At 42.4% G+C, this 26,262-nt stretch overlaps 1 protein-coding gene across 1 annotated transcript in view; it reads right to left on the bottom strand.

Moving 5' to 3' along the window:
• Positions 1 to 26,262, bottom strand: part of LOC126176599 (platelet-derived growth factor receptor beta-like) — a 150,036-nt gene that overhangs the window by 112,355 nt on the left and 11,419 nt on the right. The window contains exons 2-3 of the mRNA XM_049923760.1: positions 19,572 to 19,597; positions 3,994 to 4,169 (exon numbers count right to left, since the gene is read on the bottom strand). Coding sequence (XP_049779717.1) covers positions 3,994 to 4,169; positions 19,572 to 19,597 — 202 coding nt within the window. The remainder of the gene's footprint in view (positions 1 to 3,993; positions 4,170 to 19,571; positions 19,598 to 26,262) is intronic.

Below are 26,262 nucleotides of genomic sequence, written 5' to 3'. Positions count from 1 at the left end.
CAACATCATTAGTAACGTAAGATATTTACCATTTTTCATTCACCAGTGTCCTATAGACAGAATTAAGCCGTAGCACGTAACATAAGAAGTTGCCATGGCACAAAACAAAATAATTAGTATTATGAATGACCTCCACACAATTTCATCTTCAAAGCATGTGTTTAAAGATTAGAAATATTATCTCTACAGCCTTTCTGCATACTTACTTTCTCATTAAATATGGTATTAACAACGTACAGGAACTTTAGTGTGGTAGTAGGATTCACATACAAAATACTATAAGGAAATTTGATCTCCAGTTGCTTTGCTGAACCTAAATTCGGCACTCAAATGAGAGAAATATCCGTCTGTAACACTCTTTGACTGTCTACTAATGGAAATAAAATGTTTGATAGACGAATGAAGTATTTTAAAATGTAGTTGACATTTGTGTATTGTTAAGTACTTCTGTAGCACAAAGGTGGCCTCGAACGAACAGACATAAGCATTCAACTATAGCTGTCACACAGCCCTGTAAGTACACTTGTTTTAACGATCAGAATAATCTTTTGTTCAATGGCACATTCCACAGTTTAGCATTTTTTCCGTTAATATGCTTTGGCAAATGGAGAACTACGGATTTAGAAGTATGAATCACGGGAATACGCATTTGCAATTCTTGTGTAGCAGGGAACCCCAAATGTCAAGGTGATACAAAAAGTTGCAGTAGAGCTTTCAAGCGCTATCGCATGTTCTGATACATGTGAGAAACACCCAGTGTTTTATTGGTCGTTATGATTGGCGAAAATAATACAACGCAGACGCCAGTCGGGGGCAGCTAGCAATTTATGACCCAATGACCAAACAGGACAATAAATTCTGCAGATATCGCCAATCAAAACGTTAGCAAACGATAGAATGCTTTTATAATGGAACATTCTGTGTGTGTGTGTGTGTGTGTGTGTGTGTGTGTGTGTGTGAGTATGTGTGTGTGTGTGGGGGGAAGAGAGAGAGAGAGAGAGAGAGAGAGAGAGAGAGAGAGAGAGAGACTGAGCTATAGAAGAGAATCAAGCACTAGTAGGAGATATTTTCCTGTTAGGCCTCATGTAAGGCGTCTTGATTTAAGATATAAGGTCATTCAGGACAGTTTCCGAGCATTAAACTGATTGGCGGGGACACTCGTAGCCAGTATAGAAACTGAGAATGTCAACCAATTGACACTTTGATGTCAGTACACCACCAAGCACCTGGTGGTGACAGACACTAAAGTGCCCCAGTAACAGTCAAACTGACAATCTTCTGTTTCCCTCAGAGCGGTAACTAACACCAAAGTAAGTGATCTTGAAATAATGATTAATGCAATAGTCCATATAATGGAAATACGATAGTTTCAGAACAAGTTTTTTCAAAGGGTAATTGCAATTAGTGTAGCTGTGGTTCAGTATAAAATAAAATACACTCCTGGAAATTGAAATAAGAACACCGTGAATTCATTGTCCCAGGAAGGGGAAACTTTATTGACACATTCCTGGGGTCAGATACATCACATGATCACACTGACAGAACCACAGGCACATAGACACAGGCAACAGAGCATGCACAATGTCGGCACTAGTACAGTGTATATCCACCTTTCGCAGCAATGCAGGCTGCTATTCTCCCATGGAGACGATCGTAGAGATGCTGGATGTAGTCCTGTGGAACGGCTTGCCATGCCATTTCCACCTGGCGCCTCAGTTGGACCAGCGTTCTTGCTGGACGTGCAGACCACGTGAGACGACGCTTCATCCAGTCCCAAACATGCTCAATGGGGGACAGATCTGGAGATCTTGCTGGCCAGGGTAGTTGACTTACACCTTCTAGAGCACGTTGGGTGGCACGGGATACATGCGGACATGCATTGTCCTGTTGGAACAGCAAGTTCCCTTGCCGGTCTAGGAATGGTAGAACGATGGGTTCGATGACGGTTTGGATGTGCCGTGCACTATTCAGTGTCCCCTCGACGATCACCAGTGGTGTACGGCCAGTGTAGGAGATCGCTCCCCACACCATGATGCCGGGTGTTGGCCATGGTGGTCCAGTGGGCAGAGCACTGGACTCCAGGCCTGGTGGTCCCAGGTTCAATTACAGCGAGAAATCCCTCCAGGACGGTCGCAACTCCACTCATCCTGTTATCACATGAGTACCAACTTTCTTTCCCGTGGCTGAAACACAGTCAGGGCAATGGGCTCACCACCGCATCTCCCCACCTCCGCTCCTGGTGCCGTGGTGTAGAACGGCTGTACTATATGTATTCAGGACAGTCGCACTATCAGACGCTTTCATCACATACTTAACCTCTACCTTCACATCTCATAAGTTTCTCAATCTGGACAACATAAAAATCATCACCATGTAATTACCTTCCTGGGCTAGAGCCTAACGAAGCGTCAGTAGGTAAATTACATGCTAATATTAACAATAAAAAACATGCACCAAGAACAACTTATCCAAATGGGATCGAAATGGGTAAATGAGATGTACATTTAAAGACAAACAAAGGATTGCAATATCCGAGAACTCGGATTATTTATTCAAGAGAAAGAGCATCATATATTGAGGAAGTCAGTAGTGCATTGTTCCATTTTGGGCCTTAAGCAAGCAGTTACTCGGCTTGGAATTGACTGACACATTCGTTGGATGTCCTCTTGACGGATGCACTGCCAGATTCTGTCCAATTGGCACGTCAGGTCATCACAATTCCGAGCTGGTTGGAGGGCCAGGCCAACAGTGTTCCGAAGGTCCTCAATTGCGCAGCGATCAGGCCAGCTTCCTGGCATAGGTTTACGGTTCAGCAAATACCAAGAGTAGTAGAATGTGTGTGGGGGTGGTGGAGGGGGGGGCGGGGGGGGGGAGATTACTTTGATGAAGTGTAAGCCCAGGATGGTTTACTATAAAGGGCAACAAAACAGGACGTAGAATATCGCCAACATGCGGCTGTGCTGTCAACCAAACGGGTCCTGGTATGAAAGGGAATGTCACTACAGACCATGACTGTAGACTGTAGGACCGTACAGTGGGTGACAGTCACGTCAGTATCACACGACTGCGTGATGCGTCTCCAGACAGTTCGTCGGCCTGGAATCTCAGTGACTGAAGTACAATCATCTTCAGTCAAAAAATGGTTCATATGGGTCTGAGCACTATGGGACTCAACATCTGAGGTCATCAGTCCTAGGGGACTTAAACCTAGCTAACCTAAGAACATCACACACATCCATGCCCGAGGCAGGATTTGAACCTGCGACCGTAGCAGTCGCACAGTTCCGGACTGAAGCGCCTAGAACCGCTCGGCCACAGCGGCCGGCTATCTTCAGTCACGAGTTCCGCTTAAAAACTGAGCCTCAATGACCAGCTAGGTCGCCGGATCTCTCCCCAAATAAAGAATGTTTGGTGTATTATGGGTTGGGTCCTCCAACCAACTCTGGATTCTGACTCTGTAACGCTCAAATTGGACAGAAATTGGCACGACATCCCTCAGGAGGACATCAAGTAACTCTATCAGTCAATGGCAAGCCGAATATCTGCTTGCATAATGGCCAGAGGTGGACCAACGCGTTATTCACTTGCTCAATTTGTGTAGCTCTTTCATTTGAATAACTCATCCATTTCTTCTGAAATTGTAATCATTGGGCAGTCTGTACATGTACATCATATCTACCGGTTTCCGCATCATTCGGATATTTTCTTCGTGGTGCGTCGTTTTCTTTTCATGTTAGTGTCCCAGCTTCGTCATATAAGACTGAAATCTTGGTACCATAATCGATTCAAGAAATTTGCAATTTGAAACCATCTGAGTCTACTGAAGAGATTATCAAGTGCGCAGTGGCTGTTTCATATACCTGCCAAAATCGTATTTCAGGTTAGAGGAACCGATGGCTCTAGAAGTAAGCGTCTCATTCAAGCTAGCAACGCAGTACTACCACCAGGCCAGGGCATTGCTTTATGTGTAGTAGCTGGTCAGCGCTGGCCTACCTGTCGATGCTGACGGCCTTGTAGACGCCGCGGCAGCTGTAGACGGGCCGCAGCCGGCCCTCGCCCAGCTTGCGGCGCAGCCAGCCCGCGCAGCCGCAGCGCTGGTACATCATGGCCGCCGCCAGCGCCGCCGCCACCACGAACGACACCGTGGGCAGCACCACCACCAGCACCAGCTGCGACACGGCGGCCGTTACACTCCGTCTACTCACACCGTCACCGAGTACATGCCAGAACGTATACGTCTCTACTCGGTAAGCACTTAACACTATCTCCTCAAACAATGGAATATACGGGATGGAATAACAACAACGTTACGCAAAGGCTAGTTACCGTTCACCACACAGCGGGGATGCTGAGTCGCGGCTCGACACGACAAAAAGACTGTCAGACAAAGCTTCGGGCCAAACAGGCTTTCATCAGATTAGACAACATACACAGACACACTCAAGCAAACTCAAAGAGATTGACAAGGGGACCCTCCATACTGTAAATCACTGATTTTGATGCGCTTCAAATATGTTGCAGAGGCATCTACGCTGAGTACCTGGCTATCCGGTTTTTTTAGCGACGGACGTCGGTTCTTGTAAAAATTGATTTTGAAGTTCATTGCGCACTTTTTATATCCGTAACAATACATATAATCCCAGTAAGTCAGCGTAGCGCAGCGGTAAAGGATCACAGCTAACGCGCTGGAGGTACCGTGTTCGAATCCTGCTCGTGTACTTTTCCTTTCCAAATCGACGGAATTTTTCAATTTCATTTCAAAGAATATCAAAAAACAGTGTAAGGTGTGCGAAATTATAAAGAAATTTACAGTTATTAATTTTTTCAAATATTCATTCCGTTTGTGGTTCGCATCATTTTCTCCCAATTCATCTTCGCTGGATCAATTCACCATCAATAATGATCTGTCTTTCGGCCAAACGATCCTGTATTGCGATACATATCTCATCACCAATTGCAACGGAATTGGCAGAGATAATGCTAGGGGGTGTATTCCTTACGACATTCAAATCGCGGAGTAGATTTTCGGCGTATTTAACGGTATTTCTGATTTCGTCTTTTGATTCTTCGTTCAACTCCTCTACTTGTGGATCTTCTTCCGGCTGCGCTACTGCAAAAACACTTTGTTCTTCCATTTCACAGAATTTTTCTAACTCATTGCACTAGAGACGCTTTGGGAGCAATTGACGCTGTGGTTAGATGCGAACATAAACGAATGCAGCTCGCATCCTTATTGGCCGCAACTAGGGGCTGGGGTTTCCGTTACGGCTAACGGTATTCACGGGAGAGGGGACGATTATGGGCAGAGATCGATTTCAGGTAATACATGAAGCGACCGTTGTACGAACATTTGGAACTCAACTGCGAACTACCAAAGGAATGAATATTTGAAAAACACTAATAACTGAATATATCTTTATAATTTCGCACACCTTACACTGTTTGTTGATATTCTTTGAAATAAAACTGAAAAATTCCGTCGATTTGGAAAGAAAAAGTACACGAGCAGGATTCGAACACGGTACCTCCAGCGCGGTAGCCATAAACCTTTACCGCTGTGCTACACTGACTTGTCGGAATACGTGCAATGTTACGGGAATCAAAAGTAAGCAATGAACTTCAAAATCGATTTTCTCAAAAACCACGGCCCGTCTCTCAAAAACCAGATAGCCAGGTACTCAGGGTAGGTTCCTCTATAACATATTTAAAGCGCCTTCAAAATCCGTGATTTACAATATGGAGGGTCCCCATTTGAGTCTTCCTGTGTACTGCCTATTATGACGAAGGCCTGTTTGGCCCAAAGCTTTGTCTGACAGTCGTTTTCTTGTGCATATCTGCGACGCAGCATCTCCGCTAGATGCCGAGTAGCAGCCATCGTTTTCATACTATTGTCACATTATTTCCTCTTTTATCTCGCCAATTAACTTAGAAAATACTCGTCAGTATTGGCTTTCCAGATCACCTAGTGCAAGTGTCAAATTACTCTATCAGATACATCTCAGTTCTCTTAGGCGCAGTTTCCCCTGAGGGAATACGATGTGTGATACAGTAAACACAGCTCGCGGTCTGCCTCGGCATCTTCGCGATCGGGGTTTCCAGTTGTTAACTACAGCTTTACTGTATGATTAAATGATGATGGCGTCCTCTTGGGTAAAATATTCCGGAGGTAAAATAGTCCCCCATTCGGATCTCCGGGCGGGGACTACTCAAGAGGATGTCATTATCAGGAGAAAGAAAACTGGCGTTCTACGGATCGGAGCGTGGAATGTCAGATCCCTTAATCGGGCAGGTAGGTTAGAAAATTTAAAAAGGGAAATGGATAGGTTAAAGTTAGATATAGTGGGAATTAGTGAAGTTCGGTGGCAGGAGGAACAAGACTTCTGGTCAGGTGACTACAGGGTTATAAACACAAAGTCAAATAGGGGTAATGCAGGAGTAGGTTTAATAATGAATAGGAAAATAGGAGTGCGGGTAAGCTACTACAAACAGCATAGTGAACGCATTATTGTGGCCAAGATAGATACGAAGCCCACAACTACTACAGTAGTACAAGTTTATATGCCAACTAGCTCTGCAGATGATGAAGAAATTGAAGAAATGTATGATGAAATAAAAGAAATTATTCAGATAGTGAAGGGAGACGAAAATTTAATAGTCATGGGTGACTGGAATTCGAGTGTAGGAAAAGGGAGAGAAGGAAACGTAGTAGGTGAATATGGATTGGGGCTAAGAAATCAAAGAAACCGCCTGGTAGAATTTTGCACAGAGCACAACTTAATCATAGCTAACACTTGGTTTAAGAATCATGATAGAAGGTTGTATACATGGAAGAACCCTGGAGATACTAAAAGGTATCAGATAGATTATATGATGGTAAGACAGAGATTTAGGAACCAGGTTTTAAATTGTAAGACATTTCCGAGGGCAGATGTGGACTCTGACCACAATCTATTGGTTATGACCTGTAGATTAAAACTAAAGAAACTGCAAAAAAGTGGGAATTTAAGGAGATGGGACCTGGATAAACTGAAAGAACCAGAGGTTGTACAGAGTTTCAGGGAGAGCATAAGGGAACAATTGACAGGAATGGGGGAAAGAAATACAGTAGAAGAAGAATGGGTAGCTTTGAGGGATGAAGTAGTGAATGCAGCAGAGGATCAAGTAGGTAAAAAGACGAGGGCTAGTAGAAATCCTTGGGTAACAGAAGAAATATTGAATTTAATTGATGAAAGGAGAAAATATAAAAATGCAGTAAGCGAAGCAGGCAAAAAGGAATACAAACGTCTCAAAAATGAGATCGACAGGAAGTGCTAAATGGCTAAGCAGGGATGGCTAGAGGACAAATGTAAGGATGTAGAGGCTTATCTCACTAGGGGTAAGATACACTCCTGGAAACGGAAAAAAGAACACATTGACACCGGTGTGTCAGACCCACCATACTTGCTCCGGACACTGCGAGAGGGCTGTACAAGCAATGATAACACGCACGGCACAGCGGACACACCAGGAACCGCGGTGTTGGCCGTCGAATGGCGCTAGCTGCGCAGCATTTGTGCACCGCCGCCGTCAGTGTCAGCCAGTTTGCCGTGGCATACGGAGCTCCATCGCAGTCTTTAACACTGGTAGCATGCCGCGACAGCGTGGACGTGAACCGTATGTGCAGTTGACGGACTTTGAGCGAGGGCGTATAGTGGGCATGCGGGAGGCCGGGTGGACGTACCGCCGAATTGCTCAACACGTGGGGCGTGAGGTCTCCACAGTACATCGATGTTGTCGCCAGTGGTCGGCGGAAGGTGCACGTGCCCGTCGACCTGGGACCGGACCGCAGCGACGCACGGATGCACGCCAAGACCGTAGAATCCTACGCAGTGCCGTAGGGGACTGCACCGCCACTTCCCAGCAAATTAGGGACACTGTTGATCCTGGGGTATCGGCGAGGACCATTCGCAACCGTCTCCATGAAGCTGGGCTACGGTCCCGCACACCGTTAGGCCGTCTTCCGCTCACGCCCCAACATCGTGCAGCCCGCCTCCAGTGGTGTCGCGACAGGCGTGAATGAAGGGACGAATGGAGACGTGTCGTCTTCAGCGATGAGAGTCGCTTCTGCCTTGGTGCCAATGATGGTCGTATGCGTGTTTGGCGACGTGCAGGTGAGCGCCACAATCAGGACTGCATACGACCGAGGCACACAGGGCCAACACCCGGCATCATGGTGTGGGGAGCGATCTCCTACACTGGCCGTACACCACTGGTGATCGTCGAGGGGACACTGAATAGTGCACGGTACATCCAAACCGTCATCGAACCCATCGTTCTACCATTTCTAGGCCGGCAAGGGAACTTGCTGTTCCAACAGGACAATGCACGTCCGCATGTATCCCGTGCCACCCAACGTGCTCTAGAAGGTGTAAGTCAACTACCCTGGCCAGCAAGATCTCCGGATCTGTCCCCCATTGAGCATGTTTGGGACTGGATGAAGCGTCGTCTCACGCGGTCTGCACGTCCAGCACGAACGCTGGTCCAACTGAGGCGCCAGGTGGAAATGGCATGGCAAGCCGTTCCACAGGACTACATCCAGCATCTCTACGATCGTCTCCATGGGAGAATAGCAGCCTGCATTGCTGCAAAAGGTGGATATACACTGTACTAGTGCCGACATTGTGCATGCTCTGTTGCCTGTGTCTATGTGCCTGTGGTTCTGTCAGTGTGATCATGTGATGTATCTGACCCCAGGAATGTGTCAATAAAGTTTCCCCTTCCTGGGACAATGAATTCACGGTGTTCTTATTTCAGTTTCCAGGAGTGTAGATACTGCCTACAGGAAAATTAAAGAGACCTTTGGAGATAAGAGAACCACTTGTATGAACATCAAGAGCTCAGATGGAAACCCAGTTCAAAGCAAAGAAGGGAAAGCAGAAATGTGGAAGGAGTATACAGAGGGTCTATACAAGGGCGATGAACTTGAGGACAATATTATGGAAATGGAAGAGGATGTAGATGAAGATGAAATGGGAGATACTATACTGCGTGAAGAGTTTGACAGAGCACTGAGAGACCTGAGTCGAAACAAGGCCCCCGGAATAGACAACATTCCATTGGAACTACTGACGGCCTTGGGAGAGCCAGTCCTGACAAAACTCTACCTTCTGGTGAGCAAGATGTATGAAACAGGCGAAATACCCTCAGACTTCAAGAAGAATATAATAATTCCATCCCAAAGAAAGCAGGTGTTGACAGATGTGAAAATTACCGAACAATCAGTTTAATAAGCCACAGCTGCAAAACACTAACACGAATTCTTTACAGACGAATGGAAAAACTGGTAGAAGCCGACCTCGGGGAAGATCAGTTTGGATTCCGTAGAAATACTGGAACACGTGAGGCAATACTGACCTTGCGACTTATCTTAGAAGAAAGATTAAGGAAAGGCAAACCTACGTTTCTAACACTTGTAGACTTAGAGAAAGCTTTCGACAATGTTGACTGGAATACTCTCTTTCAAATTCTAAAGATGGCAGGGGTAAAATACAGGGAGCGAAAGGCTATTTACAATTTGTACAGAAACCAGATGGCAGTTATAAGAGTCGAGGGACATGAAAGGGAAGCAGTGGTTAAGAAGAGAGTAAGACAGGGTTGTAGCCTCTCCCCGGTGTTATTCTACCTGTATATTGAGCAAGCAGTAAAGGAAACAAAAGAAAAATTCGGAGTAGGTATTAAAATCCGTGGAGAAGAAATAAAAACGTTGAGGTTTGCCGATGACATTTTAATTCTGTCAGAGACAGCAAAGGACTTGGAAGAGCAGTTGAACGGAATGGATGGTGTCTTGAAGGGAGGATATAAGATGAACATCAACAAAAGCAAACGAGGATAATGGAATGTAGTCGAATTAAGTCGGGTGATGTGGAGGGTATTAGATTAGGAAATGAGACACTTAAAGTAGTAAAGGATTTTTGCTATTTGGGGAGCAAAATAACTGATGATGGTCGAAGTAGAGAGGATATAAAATGTAGACTGGCAATGGCAAGGAAAGCGTTTTAGAAGAAGAGAAATTTGTTAACATCGAGTATAGATTTAAGTGTCAGGAAGTCATTTCTGAAAGTATTTGTATGGAGTGTACCCATGTATGGAAGTGAAACATGGACGGTAAATAGTTTGGACAAGAAGAGAATAGAAGCTTTCGAAATGTGGTGCTACAGAAGAATGCTGAAGATTAGATGGGTAGATCACATAACTAATGAGGAAGTATTGAATAGGATTGGGGAGAAGAGAAGTTTGTGGCACAACTTGACCAGAAGAAGGGATCGGTTGGTAGGACATGTTCTGAGGCATCAAGGGATCACCAATTTAGTATTGGAGGGCAGCGTGGAGGGTAAAAATCGTAGGGGGAGACCAAGAGATGAGTACACTAAGCAGATTCAGAAGGATGTAGGTTGCAGTAGATACTGGGAGATGAAGCAGCTTGCACAGGATAGAGTAGCATGGACAGCTGCATCAAACCAGTCTCAGGACTGAAGACCATAACAACAACAACAACTAAAGGGTCCCACGTTCGATTCTCAGACGGGTCGAAGATTATCTCCGCTCGGGGACTGGGTATTCTGTTCTCTTCACGTTCACATCATATAACTGACAACAAGACTCGTCTCCAATACGCTATCGTATCGTCTTTCCATGACTGAGGTTGCTGAACCGGCAAGAACCAAAATACACGTATAAAAAAATAAAATGAAAGTTCACCTTATGTGGTGCGTATCGGTGTAACATTAATATTGCCACCGGAGTAATACAATAAGTAACAAGACATAGTACACTAGATGCCAATAGCCTTCTGTGTAGCATGTAGTTGCTGACCTCATCATCAACAACGTCCAATAGATACAGTGCATCACCAATGTAGTGAAGACGGCAAAGAGGTACGGCGCACCTTTACAGCGTTAAAAACAATTTCACTATGTTAGCTACACTTTGTACACGGCAATGTTGACATAGAATGCACCAGGCGTAAACTGGCCACTGACTACATTTTTCGCTGCAAACTTTTCGAAATACCCACGGTGTTTTACTGTATCACAATAACTACAAGCAATATAGCAAAGAAAAACACTTCATTATCATGCTGTGGTATAAGGCCATAAGATGTGTAACTTTCTTCTTTACTGAATAGTTTCGAGTGAGGAATACCGCATAGCAAACAACATACGTATACGAAACTAAAAACTGTGGTCTTTTAATTTTTTTTCAGGAAACATAAAACCGATACAGAGAACCTAAGTAGAGAGACAGATGTAGCTGTGCTTCGTTTACATAAAACAGTTTATTGCAACGCACGTCATATGACTCGAAGTTTGGTTCTCCAGTTCCCGTCTGTGAAGACGCTGTTGAATGGAGCAACGAGCATTCCTGAGAACCATGCTAAACAATTTGTTGTAACAGTTTTGGTTGTGATTAGTTCCTGGTTGATCCGATGTAAAAGTAGGCCAGATGACCCTAACCCAGTAAGTATGAATAAAACAGCAGATAAATAAAAAAAAAACTTGTTCATAAACACAGTTTGGTGTGAAAGAATGTTTCTCCAAAATTTTTGAAACTTGTAGCCCAAATCTTATTTGCTTAACCCTCAACAGACAAAATTTTTAAGCAATAACACTTAAGAGTGACAATTAACGTATACTGATGAATGTACATTAATTCATGTTTACATATTTTGTACGGTGACATATTTGTCGTGTTAGGTATTTAAGTATACAAATAAATAAAATTTTGCCTTCTGAATGCTGATATTCATGGTGGACCATTTAAACATTTCAGTGCAGATATTACTGGAGTTACTGTCGATATTTAAAACTGACTTTCACACGACGAACAATAAGGAAAGGGTCTGCTCGTTAGTGTTTTATTGAACTTTACTACAGTACTAGAATGGACATACCGATAACGTGAAGAGTAATATCACCGGCCACGGTAAACATAATTAATGGCTGACCAGGGATTTAACAGAGAAGTAAATGCTAGTTGAACGTAGTTGCGAGACTCGACACCTGTATTGTTTCCAGTCCACTTAACAGCAGTGTAAATAGCACTTAGCGCAGTGTTTATTGCATCGCAGTACGTCAATCACATTGCGATTACGAGAAACGTGTGGTTCACGTTTGCATCTCATGATGTGCAACAGCGGGGCGTTTCGTTTATTTCAAACGTCAGTTTCACTTTTCAATGCAACCAATTTTTTTCCATCTTATTGGTTGCATAAGAAATAATACGGGATGTCGATTAATAAAAAAGAAAACGTAAGTTTGTGTTGAAAATAACACTTACTTACGTTTTAGAATGTCTCACGGTATTTACTTGTTATGAACTCGTGCCTTACATTCATAACCGTGAAAGTCGTTTTTCTGTATGTGTTATTGTTCCAAAGATATTTCCGCTGAAACTTTTAAGTGGACCACCACTTATATACTTTTCTGACATACGAAATTATTTACCAATTTGAAACTTTTGCCGGACGGAGTGGCCGAGCGGTTCTAGGCGCTACAGTCTGGAACCGCGCGACCGCTACGGTCGCAGGTTTGAATCCTGCCTCAGCATGGATATGTGTGATGTCCTTAGGTTAGTTAGGTTTAAGTAGTTCTAAGTTCTAGGGGACTGATGACCTCAGAAGTTAAGTCCCATAGTGCTCATAGCCATTTGAACCATTTGAAACTTTTGGCCCTCACAGTTTTTACTCTTTATGAAAGTTCAGGAAACAGCGTTCTTTCTTGCCGATGCACAAATTAACATTACTCTTCTGGCAAGTAAATTCAGGACTTCCTTTGCAGTTTGGAATCTTGTATTCATCTCTCTACGAAGACACAATCAATGTCCAACGTTGTCCTAAGGAACAACCTTCTGGGGAAATTGCCTTTAATGCATGACCTATTTTCTACTTCATTGCGTATTCAGAATCTGCATTTTAAGACGGTCTTTCCCTATTCTTCATTTTGCATAGGTCAGCAGCTACTTCGTCTTTCAAGTGGCAAACTGGCCTCTGCTTATTTGTGGGTACACCATGAGAGTCACAATCCCTCCTGTGCAATAGCCACGGATTCACTTCCATCATATCAAGGGATTGAGAAAATAGCCGAAGGCAGTACTGCTTCGATCTGATGTAGCCTCTGTACTACGCACTTGCACTACTGGCCATTAAAACTGCTACACCAAGAAGAAATGCAGATTCTGAACGTGTATTCATTGGACAAATATATTATACTAGAACTGACACATGATTACATTTTCACGCAATTTGGGTGCATAGATCCTGAGAAATTAGTACCCACAACAACCACCTCAGGCCGTAATGAAGGCCATGATACGACTGAGCATTGAGTCAAACAGAGCTTGGATGGCGTGCACAGGAACAGCTGCCCATGCAGCTTCAACACGATACCACAGTTCATCAAGAGTAGTGACAGGCGTATTGTGACGAGCCAGTTGCTCGGCACCATTGACCAGACGTTTTCAGTTCGTGAGAGATCTGGAGAATGTGCTGGCCAGGGCAGCAGCGAACATTTTCTGTATCCAGAAAGGCCCGTACAGAACCTGCAACAAGCGATCGTGCATTATCCTGCTGAAATGTAGGGTTCGCAGGCGCTCCTGTCTGTGATGCAGCGTCAAGGGTAACCGCAGGCATGGTCTCCGAGCTGATAGTCCATACTGCTGCAAACGTCGTCGAACTGTTCGTGCAGATGGTTGTTGTCTTGAAAACGTCCCCATCTGTTGACTCAGGGATCGAGACGTGGGTGCACGATCCGTTACAGCCATACGGATAAGATGCCTGTCATCTCGACTGCTAGTGAAACAAGGCCGTTGGGATCCAGCACGGCGTTCTGTATTACCCTCCCGAAGCCACCGATTCCATATTCTGCTAACAGTCATTGGATTTCGACCAACGCGAGCAGCAATGTCGCGATACGATAAACAGCAATCGCGATAGGCTACAGTCCGACCTTTATCAACGTCGGAAACGTGATGGTACGCATTTCTCCTCCTTACACGGGGCATCACCACAACGTTTCACCAGACAACGCCGGTCAACTTCTGTTTGTGTATGAGTAATCGGTTGGAAACGTTCCTCATGTCAGCACGTTGTAGGTGTCGCCACCGGCGCCAACCTTGTGTGAATGCTCTGCAAAGCTAATCATTTGCATATCACAGCATCTTCTTCGTGTCGGTTAAATTTCGCGTGTGTAGCACGTCATCTTCGTGGTGTAGCAATTTTAATGGCCAGTAGTGTAGTAAACGTAAGACAATCACTCCTCCCATAAACTTGTTGCAGAGAAGAATAATTAATGGAGAGTCAACTTCAAGCCTTTCCTTTGCCTTGTTATCCTATCTGTTCACCTAATTTGGTGTTTTCGCTGGAGGAGGCACATATGCAACACTCATCGCTCTCTCCACCGACCCACGAGCGACAATGCTCATTCTTTCCATAAAATTTTGCACAGGATTCATTAGCTTAAAAAAGAACAGTTTACTTGACAGTGCCTAAGTTGAGAAATTTGTAACGTGTAAAAAATAAGCTCACAAATTCTAAGGATAACGTCTACCATAATCCTTTTTTTTTTAGAGAGATTTACATCGAAGTTACCTCCACCGCGTAATATTTGTATAAGTTCGATCACTTACGTTTTTCAAGATCAGTAATAACAACTATCAACGGTTGCAATAGACGCGTCCCTGCTTCACAGAGCTTCCAAGAGCTGTTCAAGTAGAGGAAGAACATCTCACAGCGCAGCGCAGCGACCCACATTTCAGTCTCAAATGTTAAGAATCTACCTGTCACGGTGACTGCGAGAAAAAAATGTTCTCTCTCTGTGCACATACAGAAACGTATTTTAGGCGTCACAGATTTGTGGAGAGGGTTACATCTATATGGAAAAACCCAGCTAGCATATTGGTTGCAATGTAGTTCAAAAGAGATGTGCAAGAAGCGAACAAGTCAGCCGTGTATTATTTCAATTCGTCACATCCTTTGAGAGGGCTGGCATCGGAGGCAGAGCCAGGGCGACATTATAGGGCCGGCAGGTCTCGGTGGCGCGCTGGGGCGCTACCTCAATATTCGACACGTGTAACGTGTGGGCGTGACAAAAGAGCCACGTGCCCAATTTTCGCGAGTGCTGCGGTTCCAATATTGCCTAGCCTCACCTCCCACGTCATCAGCGATTTCACCAGAGGCGCACGTCACCCGCGGAGAGGCTTTGATGTAGACACGCTCAAACTCACGCCGACACAGTGCGTAAAATCAGAGAGAGAGAAATATCTGTGAAGATTGAGGTTACAGGTGAATTTGACAGGCATCTCAGCTTTAAAGACGATGACAGTTTTACAACAGGTTATGCAATATCGCTTTCACTTCATCCTTTGCGTGTGCCCTTGTCCAGCATCAGGGCAGGGTCAGCATGGCTATTTACCGATGTGGCATGGTTAGTTTTAAAAGGTGGCCCGATGTTCTCCCGTCGCCAACGGTTATAACCCCCCCCCCCACTAATATGGAATACGTGTCCGCCACCTACCTGTGTTTAGTGTTATAACTGAAGCGCCAATTCTTTTTCTTCCTCTTCTTTTGAGTCATCTATCTTATTCCTGGTTTGATGTCGCCCGCAACGAATTACACCCCTGTGCCAATCTTGCAGTTTGAAGCTACGCCCAAGTTATTTGCTGGATGTCTTCCCCTACAGGTTTCACCCTTTGCAGTTCCTTCAAATATCATGGAAGTTATTCTCTAATATCTTATCACATGTCCTATCGCCCCCGTCTCTTCCTCTTGCATGGGTTTGCCATATTTCTTTCCTCCCCGATTCTGCGCAGAACCGTCCCTTTCCCTACCTAATTTTCAACATTCTTCTGTAGCACCACATCTCAAATGCTTCGATTCTCTTCTGTTACGGTTTTCCCACAATTCTACATTCTCAGAAATTCCTCCCTCAAAGTAAGGTCTATGTTTGACACTTGGCCACGAATCCCCTTTTTGGCAGCGCTAGTCGGCTGATTACGTCCTCCTTGCTCCGTGCGTCATGGGTTATTTCGCTGCCTAGGTTGCAGAACTTCTTAACTTCATCTACTTTCTGACCATCAATTCTGTAGTTAAGTTTCTCGTTGTTCTCATTTCTGCTACTTCTATTTACTTTCGTCTTTCTTCAGTAAACTTTCAATCCATATTCTGTACTCGTTTAGCTGTTCATTCCGTCACTCAAGATATTAATGTCATTATCAAATGGCATCAGTGATATTCTTTCACTGTGAATTTTATTCCCACTCTTGAATCTTTCATTTATTTCCTTCATTGCTGGTTAGATGTATAGATTGAGCAATGCTGGCGAGAGATTTCATCTCTGCCTTCCACCCTTATTATTCCAAGTGCTACGTTCTTGATCTTCCAGTCCTACTGTTCTCTCTTTGTTCTTGTACGTATTGTATATTACCCGCCTTTCCCTATAGGTAACTCCTATTTTTCCCAGACTGTCGAACATCCAGCAACATTTTACATTGTCGAACGCTTTTAGATGTCGATATATCCTGTAAACGGGTCTTAATTTTTTTTTCAGTAGTGCTTCCATTATCAACCGCAACATCAGAATTGCCTTTACCTTCCCTAAAGCCAAATTGATCGTCAAATAACTGATCCACTTTCCTTCTGAATTATTCGGTATAGCATTCTCGTAACAGCTTTGATGCATGACCTGTCAAGTTTACTGTACGGTAATTCCCACACTTGTCGGCTCTTGCTATCTTCGGAATTGTGTGGCCTATGCTTTTTCGAGAGTCTGATGGTATAGCGTGTATCTCATAAATTCTACAAACCAACTGGAATAGTCGTTTTATTTCCACTAACCGCAATGGTTTTAGGAATTCTCATGGAATGTTATCTATCCCTTCTGCCTTATTTGATCTTAAGTCGTTCAAAGCACTTTAAATTCTGATTCCAATAATGGACCCCTAAATGTTGCCAGTCGATTCCTGTTTCTTCTTCTATTACATAAGACAAATCTTCCCGCCCATAGAGGCCTTCAGTGCAGTCTTTCCACCTGTCTGCTCTGTCTTCTGCATTTCGCAGTGGAATTCCCATTGTATTCTTAATATTACCTCTCTTGCTTATTTTGACCTAGGTTGTTTTCACCTAGTGAGATGTGGGAAACCACCTAAAAACCATATCCAAGATGGTTGCTACCCCGACCCTCGTCGTTAATCCGCCTGGCGGATTCACTCCGGTGCTGGCACACCTCCCCGTCATGAAAACTGCGCTTTACAAGCACGGTTAACATTTTCACTAACAAAATATGTTTGGTGTGAACAACAGAATTCAGAGAGAATATATTTTCTCGTAGTGTCTTATTTTGGTACAGTATTACTATTTTATTTTAAACTGCGTTTCCCCTTTAATACTAGAAGAATTGTCTTTTATATTTTTTGTTTCTTTTTGTGTGACCTACTAATTTCTCAGTTTACGGTGGTGCAGTCACGGATTAAGACGCGCATTTTCACTTCACTTGATAAAGTTTTGCACGTACTTATTTCTACAGAATTTGTTTGGCGTGTACAATACGCTGTACAACATTGTTCTGGTGTTCTGGCAATTATATCCGATTGATAACACGAGCAGAGTGATTATTTTTTTCTGGAAGAAGACAAAAGACGCCAAGTAAACTAATAGTTCTTCCAGAAAAGTCACCATAGTTCTCGTGTATTCAAGGAACCACTGTAGCCATTGCCATGAAACTTATACAGTACAGTGTTTTGAGTCTACTGAACTATAATAATTACACTTCGGCCACTGCTTTCGGAAATACATTTTTTTAATCACACTGTTAAAAGTTTCTGTACATTATCCTAAATAATTTAAATTACACATAACATTATGTTCTTCTTTTAGCTCAGTAGACACAGGATATGTATGATATTACTCCCTGACAATTTGAATAATCTACAAGAAGCGGTGTCTGCAACAGAAAATGTAAAGTTTCAGGAACGGCTTATAAAGTTTCAAAAGACTGTAACTCAATATATGCTTATTTTTTTTATTTTTAGTCTCTCAGAAGCACCCCGCGCCATACTGTATATCATACTCTTTATCTTTTTCCGAGGTTTTTCTTCTTTTCTTCTTTCTAGACTCCTTAGTGGCCAACTGTGCTGCGTACTCTGAGTTATCAATGCGAACCTTGTCCACCTGTTCAAGTTCTCATATGCCGTTTGCTCCAGGATTAATTCCCATTTGCTATAGCGCTTTCACCCTACAAATGTTACCATCATAAAAAGCAATAACATCATCACTGACACCCACTTTAGTGTCTTCATTGCAACAAAAGTATTTTTTCCTAAGCGAATCCATGTGTGATTATTGAAAGACTCATTGGGATTTTGAGTCTGACCATGCAGACATTTCTTCAGTAATTCAGGATTTGCCATGTCTCTGTAAACAGGTTTTATGATATCCGTATCTCCTGCTGGGATGGAGTGTTTTTGGCTGTATGAACTGTTTGAGTACTGAGCATTGCAGTAGTTGCACCAAGAATCAGGTCCAGAAGAGCAATGGTGGTGTACTGGTTTTTCATCAGTTGACAGTCTGTGGACTAAGGTAGCCCGTACTGACTGATTCATTTTCAACAAATCCTCAGTATCATTTCTAATGGCCATCCCATAATACTGCTATAGTTCATCAATCATCTTGTCTGTCAGCCTGCCTCTCATGTTTTTCTTTCTTAAAAGACATCATAGTCGCCGTTGAGTACTCATCGGATCTGGTTGGAGTCTCGCATTCAAAAGGCGACGACATGTAACTTTTGCATGTTACTTACAAATGGCCCTAAGACCGAAATTGGAATCGTAATAAAAAATATTTCATACAGTAAACGGCGACTATGATGTCTTTTAAGAAATATTATATGACTGTGAATCCCAACCATGAGAAGTTAGTAGAAAGTTTTTTGTCTTTCAAACTTTGTTTAAATCTCATCAACCTGGTGCCCATTCTCTTCTGGACATGACCATTACAACACAGAAATCCCAAGTCTACTACATAAAAAATTACCAACTTTATTAGATCTTGAAGTGACGCACGTACAATTTTTAAAATTTTCAACCGCTGCAGGCTGTATCTAAAAAAAAAAAAAAAAAAAAAAAAGAGATATATACTTTCCATGTGAGTTTGTAAATGATATATATACATCACTTTATTCGGAAAATTGCAAATTTTACAATCAGATAAAAATCCGAAAATGTGTAAAAAAATTTCCGTTCTAACTCCCCTTAGCTGCAGCTGGAGAAACGTCATAAATTTTTTCCTTTCTCAAAGCGTTCACGTATAAAATTCTGCAATATAGATACAACTGGTGTCTCCCTCCTCTCAGTAACGCAAGTGTCAGTAATTGATTACTGCATTAGTTGTATTTTAAAAAAAAAATATTCCGTGATATACTTCAAACTTGAATGAGACAACTGAAATTAAATTTTATGTTCCATTTTTGCAAATTCGATAGTTACTAATGAACCTTGTCTACGTAAGTACACTATTAATAAAAAAAAGTGAATTTTCTTCTTACCTCCACTTTTGACCTGGCGTTTGGATCTGAAAGAGAAGAAAACAGAGCAATGAGTTATATTACTAGTACAATGTTTCAAGTTCCTTGTGTGGTAACCTTGCAGTAAATATTCAGCCGTCACTACACGGGAGTCAAGGAGGCGCAAAGAAGAAATGCGGGTCAATCTATTACTTCAGCTTTTCATCTTATTAACTAAACTACAGTGTATTTCTGCGAGGTATGTTGATCTCCACAATCTTAATTCAAATGCGCTAAGAAGTTACTAACTGAGGTTTCTCAGCGTTCAGTATGGTAACTTTCATCCTTCATTAGATAACGGTCTGGTAACGTTGAACAATATGTCGAGCTTCCAATTTTTTCAACATTTTAAGACCATCATTCGAAAGACAGTACACTGTCAGCTGCATTTGATCTATATCATTTTTTCAATGTCTTTTACCAATAATTAAATTGTCGCTCCTGCGATGAAGTAAGGATTTTACCACGTCTACAGCCTCCTCTGAGACAACTTCTTAGTCACATTTAGTTATTCCGATTTCTGCTATACATATAAGTGAATTATGAAAAACTTGTCATTAATATCCATATCATGACACTGACGAGTAAAATGGTTTATATTTCAAGGTATCCCACGATATCATTTCAGACTTTTCTTATAAGGTATATGAAATTATTGAAAGACAGTCCAGAATGAATTGGTTATTTTATTTAAAAAAAAAAGACCGGTTTCTGCCTAATCTTAAGCCATCTTCAGAATAGCACTGTGAAGGATAGGAATCGTACATAAGTCAGTGACTTAAAATAAAGTAATTTATACTTATTAAAATCGAAGAGTCTTTACCCATCAGCTGAAGTGGACAGTGTTCAGAACAATCAGTAGACCTCAATCGCTGAAACTGCTGCTGTTGGATTGGCAGCATTGCGTTTTGTAGGTCTGGCGAAGGCGCGTTTGGGGTATATGTCACCACATCAGCCAATGAGGAACGATTTACATAAAGTACACATCATTTGAAGTCACAGCTTACCTAAAACTGGATAATTATAAGGAAGTAGTGAGCAACAATCTGATTTCTATACTTCACAGCGCTATTCTGAAGATGGCCTAAGACTAAGCCAAAACCAGTCATTTGAAGTAAAATGACCATTGCGATATTGACTGTTTTTCACAAATGTTCATCTGTGACATTCCGTTTTCTGCGTCGATTAGCTTCGTTTGTGAGTTAAGGATTGTAATTATCTTTAATCTTTGTAAAGGAAATTTTAATATTTATAACGATCAGCTGATTTTCCTTTTTCCAGGCTAAATCAATCTGCAACAGAGACTGCTCTGTTCTGAAACTTCCTAACTAACTGAAACTGTATGCCGGACTGGGACTCGAACCCGGAACCCTATGTAGCTCGGGTAATGCTCTTACCGACTGAGCTATGCAAGCTAGCTGACGCTCTGTCTGCCCCTCTGTCCTACCAGATTTTAAAAATACCGTTACAGTTGTAAAGTTCTTTCATTATCACACGACAGGTTTCGGGCTCTTACAAGCCCATCTTCAGGTGTCGTACTAAAAATAGCAAGAGGCGGGAGATAATTTTTACACGCAGCAATACGCATAAAAACAAGAATTTTCATAAAATAATTTTAAAAACATATCAAAACAGACGGTCGGGCTAGGTGCTGTGAAACCTATGTCAATGCGAAAGCGACACCAGACAGTGCTACAGACGACTGCCTGGGTAGAGAGATATATAAATAATATTAGGACACTTAAACTTTGTGCTGTGATCGCCGAGCGCCGCTGTGGACGTGTACAATGCGCGGTTTACAATCTACGAGCGCAGAACATGGAGTAGCGGATGCAAAGGAGGAACCAAACTGGTAAACCAGAGTGGCAAAACTGCTGCCATCTGTTGACGGGGAGAAGAACTCGGGGCCACTAGCCCGGCCGTTCAAAATTTGAATTAGTGGTTCACATGTAAAATGAAGAAAAAACGAAAAATTATATAAAAAATACACGTAAAACGCAATGAAACTTTCCCTTTAGATGAGTGGCAAGGAAGTTTCTAATTTAGTGGGGAAAGTTTCATGGCGTTTTACGGTTTATATATAAATCTTATAACATTCCATTAGAACTAGTGACAGCCTTGGGAGAGCCATTCCTGACAAACCTCTACCATATGGTGAGCAAGATATACGAGACAGGCGAAACACCCTCAGACTTCAAGAAGAATATAATAATTCCAATCCCAAAGAAAGAAGGTGTTGACAGATGTGAAAATTACCGAACTATCAGTTTAATAAATCACGGCTGCAAAATACTATCGCTAATTCTTTACAGACGAATGGAAAAACTAGTAGAAGCCGACCTCGGGGAAGATCAGTTTGGATTCCGTAGAAATACTGGAACACGTGAGGCGATACTGAGCCTACAACTTATCTTAGAAGCTAGATTAAGGAAAGGCAAACCTACTTTTCTAGCATTTCTTGACTTAGAGAAAGCTTTTGACAATGTTGACTGGAATACTCTCTTTCAAATTCTGAAGGTGGCAGGGGTAAAATACAGGGAGACAAAGGCTATTTACAATTTGTACAGAAACCAGATGGCAGGCATAAGAGTTGAGGGACATGAAAGGGAAGCAGTGGTTGGGAAAGGAGTGAGACAGGGTTGTAGTCTCTCCCCGATGTTATTCAATCTGTATATTGAGCATTCACTGAAGGAAACAAAAGAAAAATTCAGAGTAGGTATTAAAATCCATGGAGAAGAAATAAAAACTTTGAGGTTCGCCGATGACATTGTAATTCTGTTAGAGACAGCAAAGAACTTGGAAGAGCGGTTGAACGGAATGGATAGTGTCTTGAAAGGAGGACATAAGATGAACATCAACGAAAGCAAAACGAGGATAATGGAATGTAGTCGAATGAAATCGGGTGATGCTGAGGGAATTAGATTAGGAAATGAGACACTTAAAGTAGTTAAGTAGTTTAGTTATTTGGGGAGCAAAATAACTGATGATGGTCGAAGTCGAGAGGATATAAACTATAGACTGGCAATGGCAAGGAAAGAGTTTCTGAAGAAGAGAAATTTGTTAACATCCGGTATAGATTTAGGTGTCAGGAAGTCGTTTCTGAAAGTATTTGTATGGAGTGTGGCCATGTATGGAAGTGAAACATGGACGATAAATAGTTTGGACAAGAAGAGAATAGAAGCTTTCGAAATGTGGTGCTACAGAAGAATGCTGAAACTTAGATGGGTAGATCACATAACTAATGAGGAGGTATTGAATAGGATTGGGGAGAAGTTTGTGGCACAACTTGACTAGAAGAAGGGATCGGTTGGTAGGACATGTTCTGAGGCATCAAGGGATCACCAATTTGGTATTGGAAGGCAGCGTGAAGGGTAAAAATCGTAGAGGGAGACCAAGGGATGAATACACTAAACAGATTCAGAAGGATGTAGGTTGCAGTAGGTACTGGGAGATGAAGAATCTAGCACAGGATAGAGTAGCATGGAGAGCTGCATCAAACCAGTCTCAGGACTGAAGACCTCAACAACAACAACATCGCCGCTTCCACTCAGTTTTACTATAATTCTGTACTGTCCTGTTCAACATGCTTCTTTACTACGCTTAATGTACTTTTCACTTATTTCGCGTCTTTTTATGTAATTTTTACGTTTTTTCTTCATTTTATGTGTAAAATACTAATTTAAATTGTGAACGGCCGGACTAGTGTCCTCGCGTCCTCTCCCTGTCAACAGATGGCAGCACTTTTGCCACTCTGGTTTACCAGTTTTCGTCCTCCTTCGCATCCACCACTCCCTCATCTGCGCTCGTAGGTAGGACGCTGCGCCTTGTACACATCCACCGCGACGCTCAGGGGTCACAGCACAAAATGTACGTGTCCTGCTATTATTAGTATATTTCTCTACCCAGGCAGTCGTCCGTAACTCTGTTGTCTCTTTCGCGTTGACATAGGTTTCACAGCATCTAGCCCGATCGGCGGATTTTTCAGTTTTTAAAAATTATTATGAAATTTTTGTTTGTTATATGTATTGCTGCGTGTAAAAATTATCTCCCGTCTCTTGCTGTTTTCAGTAAGACACCTGAAGATGGGCTTATAAGAGACCGAAACCGGTCACGTAATAAAAAAAGAACTTTACAACTATAGCGGTATTTTCGACCTCTGGTATGATGGTCAGTTGTGGATGTTCCTCCTACAGGATCGCCCCCTGTCCTAGTTTACAAACTTAACAGAACGTCGTTAGCATGTCTTGCTGGACTAACAGCCTATCGGGGAGAAATGGTTTGGCCGCAGGCCACTTTTTGAAAGTGGTGATGGTACAACAGATGGTGCCAGGGAGGTTGTGAGTCATACCTAAACAGCTCAGAGCACTGAAACGAAATAATCTTTATTTTAAGCTTCAGACGAAGAAACCTGCTATTTTCGATCGCATCTATGCAAGATTTCTCGTAATCAGATACCTCACTTTACACATTCATTACTTCATTCCTTTAACTGGATCTGTGGACGAACTTACAACTGAAAGGTGCCTGTCAGCCAGCACTTCATACACATACTGTGTATTTTGTCTTTTAATGTGTCGCGATGCTTTTACTTCCTATAATCTACGAGATCTTGCTCTAACTAGTTTCGGTATATCGATGCCAGCCCTTTCGCCAATTCTTTGCATGCTCATTGCCACGAACTTTAGTCTCTGGGGATTCGGTTTTCCTCTAAACCAATAGTATTCGTTCGGGGGTGTTCTTGTTTGAAAGGAGTCCGCTATTACTGGTGGTCTTTTCTTGTCTCCAGCTCGTATAGTAAAAGGAAAATGCAGTTTGTGTTGAGTCTCTGATGTTGAGAAAGAAGCCATGCTTGTCTGGCCTAAGCCCATGAAACCAAGCAGGCACTGCAGTGCACAAGGACAGGATAAGACCAACACGATTTTCCTTCACGTGATGAAGGTTAGCTCCGCTTGCCGAGATTATTTTGGGGATGCTTGTTTGCAGTACTCCGCGCTTAGGTAACCGATAGCGAGTTTCTGCACAGTGCAATAGGAATTCAAAAAGTGCTGTTCATAAATGCTTGGAAGCTGGTTAGTGCATCGCTGGTCGCTTTAATCAGTTCCTTGCTATTAGAAAATCATCGAAGTTAGCTTTTCGTGGAGTGTAAGTCTTTTTAAGATATCAAAATTACATACTTCAGGTGATGCTCCCTTTGTCCGTAAAGCTGAATGTAGGCTGGAATATCATAACAATGTTGTGAAGTTTTTCTGTTGTCTTTAAAGTCAATACAGTTTTTGTTTTACTTAACGTACGATGTAAGAATTTTCCAGAACTATATCACTCTTCTACTTGATCTGTTTGAATGTGCTACTCTGCTAAGCTGCCATCTGGTCGTGCTACGAAGGTTAAATACGCAAGTCGCAGCTACTTGGCCGGATCTCCACTCAAAAACAGATATAGATAATAATAAATAGAATCTCTTTGCATGCTAATCAGTTTTCATTTGCTGATAAAACAAAAATGGTAGGTCGTCGTATAGTTCGCTGCTGTCTGTTGCAGCGATACCTTGTGTTGTGTGGGCTAACTCACCCAACGCCACGTTTATGCAGGAAACGAATTAGTCATTAGTGCTGCAAGTGCTCATACTGATAACAAACTCTTTTTGACATTTATGTGCACACACAAAAAGGGAGACAGGCCCATGACACAGTTGAATGCTATAAACGGAGAGGTAACACATGTAGCGTTCACGAACCTATTCATTAAAGTACTACTTACACTTATTATTCATGCAGAACCTCATTTCTTTATGTTGCTCTGAATTTGTAAAGATTGTGTTGGATGGTAGTACTTTACACCTTTTCGAGTCAGATCGCGTTACTAAGTTTGCATATCTTCAAAGTCGCAGAACTTATTTAACTACTTACCTACAGCAATAAGGAATAGCTTAGTAGGCAGTACAGTTGAAGCGGAATGGCCATCTCTAGAAAGGGCAATCACAGAAGATGGAAAGAAAAACACAGGTAAAAAGAAGGTAACTGCGAAGAAACCATGGGCATCAGAAGAAATACTTAAGTAGATCGATGAAAGGATGAAGAACAAAAATGTTCCGTGGATCTCAGGACTACAGAAAAACAAGACGCCAAGCAATTAAATAAATAGGAAGCGCAGGGAAACTAAGACGAAATGACTCTAAGAAAAATGTGAAGGAATCAAAAAAATTATTGTCGGAAGGAAAGATTCAGCATACAGGTCAAAACAACCTTCGCTGACACTAAAGGCAAGTGTGGTAACATTAACGGGAACTCCACTGTTAAATGCGGAGGAGAGAACGGATAGGTGCAAAGAATACATGGAAAGTCTCTATGAGAAGGAACATTTGTCTGATGAGATAAGAGACTCGATTTAGATGAGATAGGGAATACAGTATTAGAATCCGAATTTGAAAGAGCTTTGGAGGACTTAAGGTCAAATAAGACAGAAAGGATAGATAACATTCCTTTAGAATTTCTAAAATTATTGAGTGAAGTGGCAACAAAACCACTATTCACTTTGCAGTACAGAGTGTGTGCGTCTGACGACATACCATCTGACTTTCAGAAAAGTATCACCACACAATTCCGAAGACTGCAAGAGCTGACAAGCACGAGAATCGTCGCACAATCAGCCTAACAGCTCATGCATCGAAGAATAA

The sequence above is a fragment of the Schistocerca cancellata genome, chromosome 3 (genome assembly GCF_023864275.1).
Source record: "Schistocerca cancellata isolate TAMUIC-IGC-003103 chromosome 3, iqSchCanc2.1, whole genome shotgun sequence".
NCBI lineage: Eukaryota > Metazoa > Arthropoda > Insecta > Orthoptera > Acrididae > Schistocerca > Schistocerca cancellata.
This window is presented reverse-complemented; position numbering and strand designations above follow the sequence as displayed.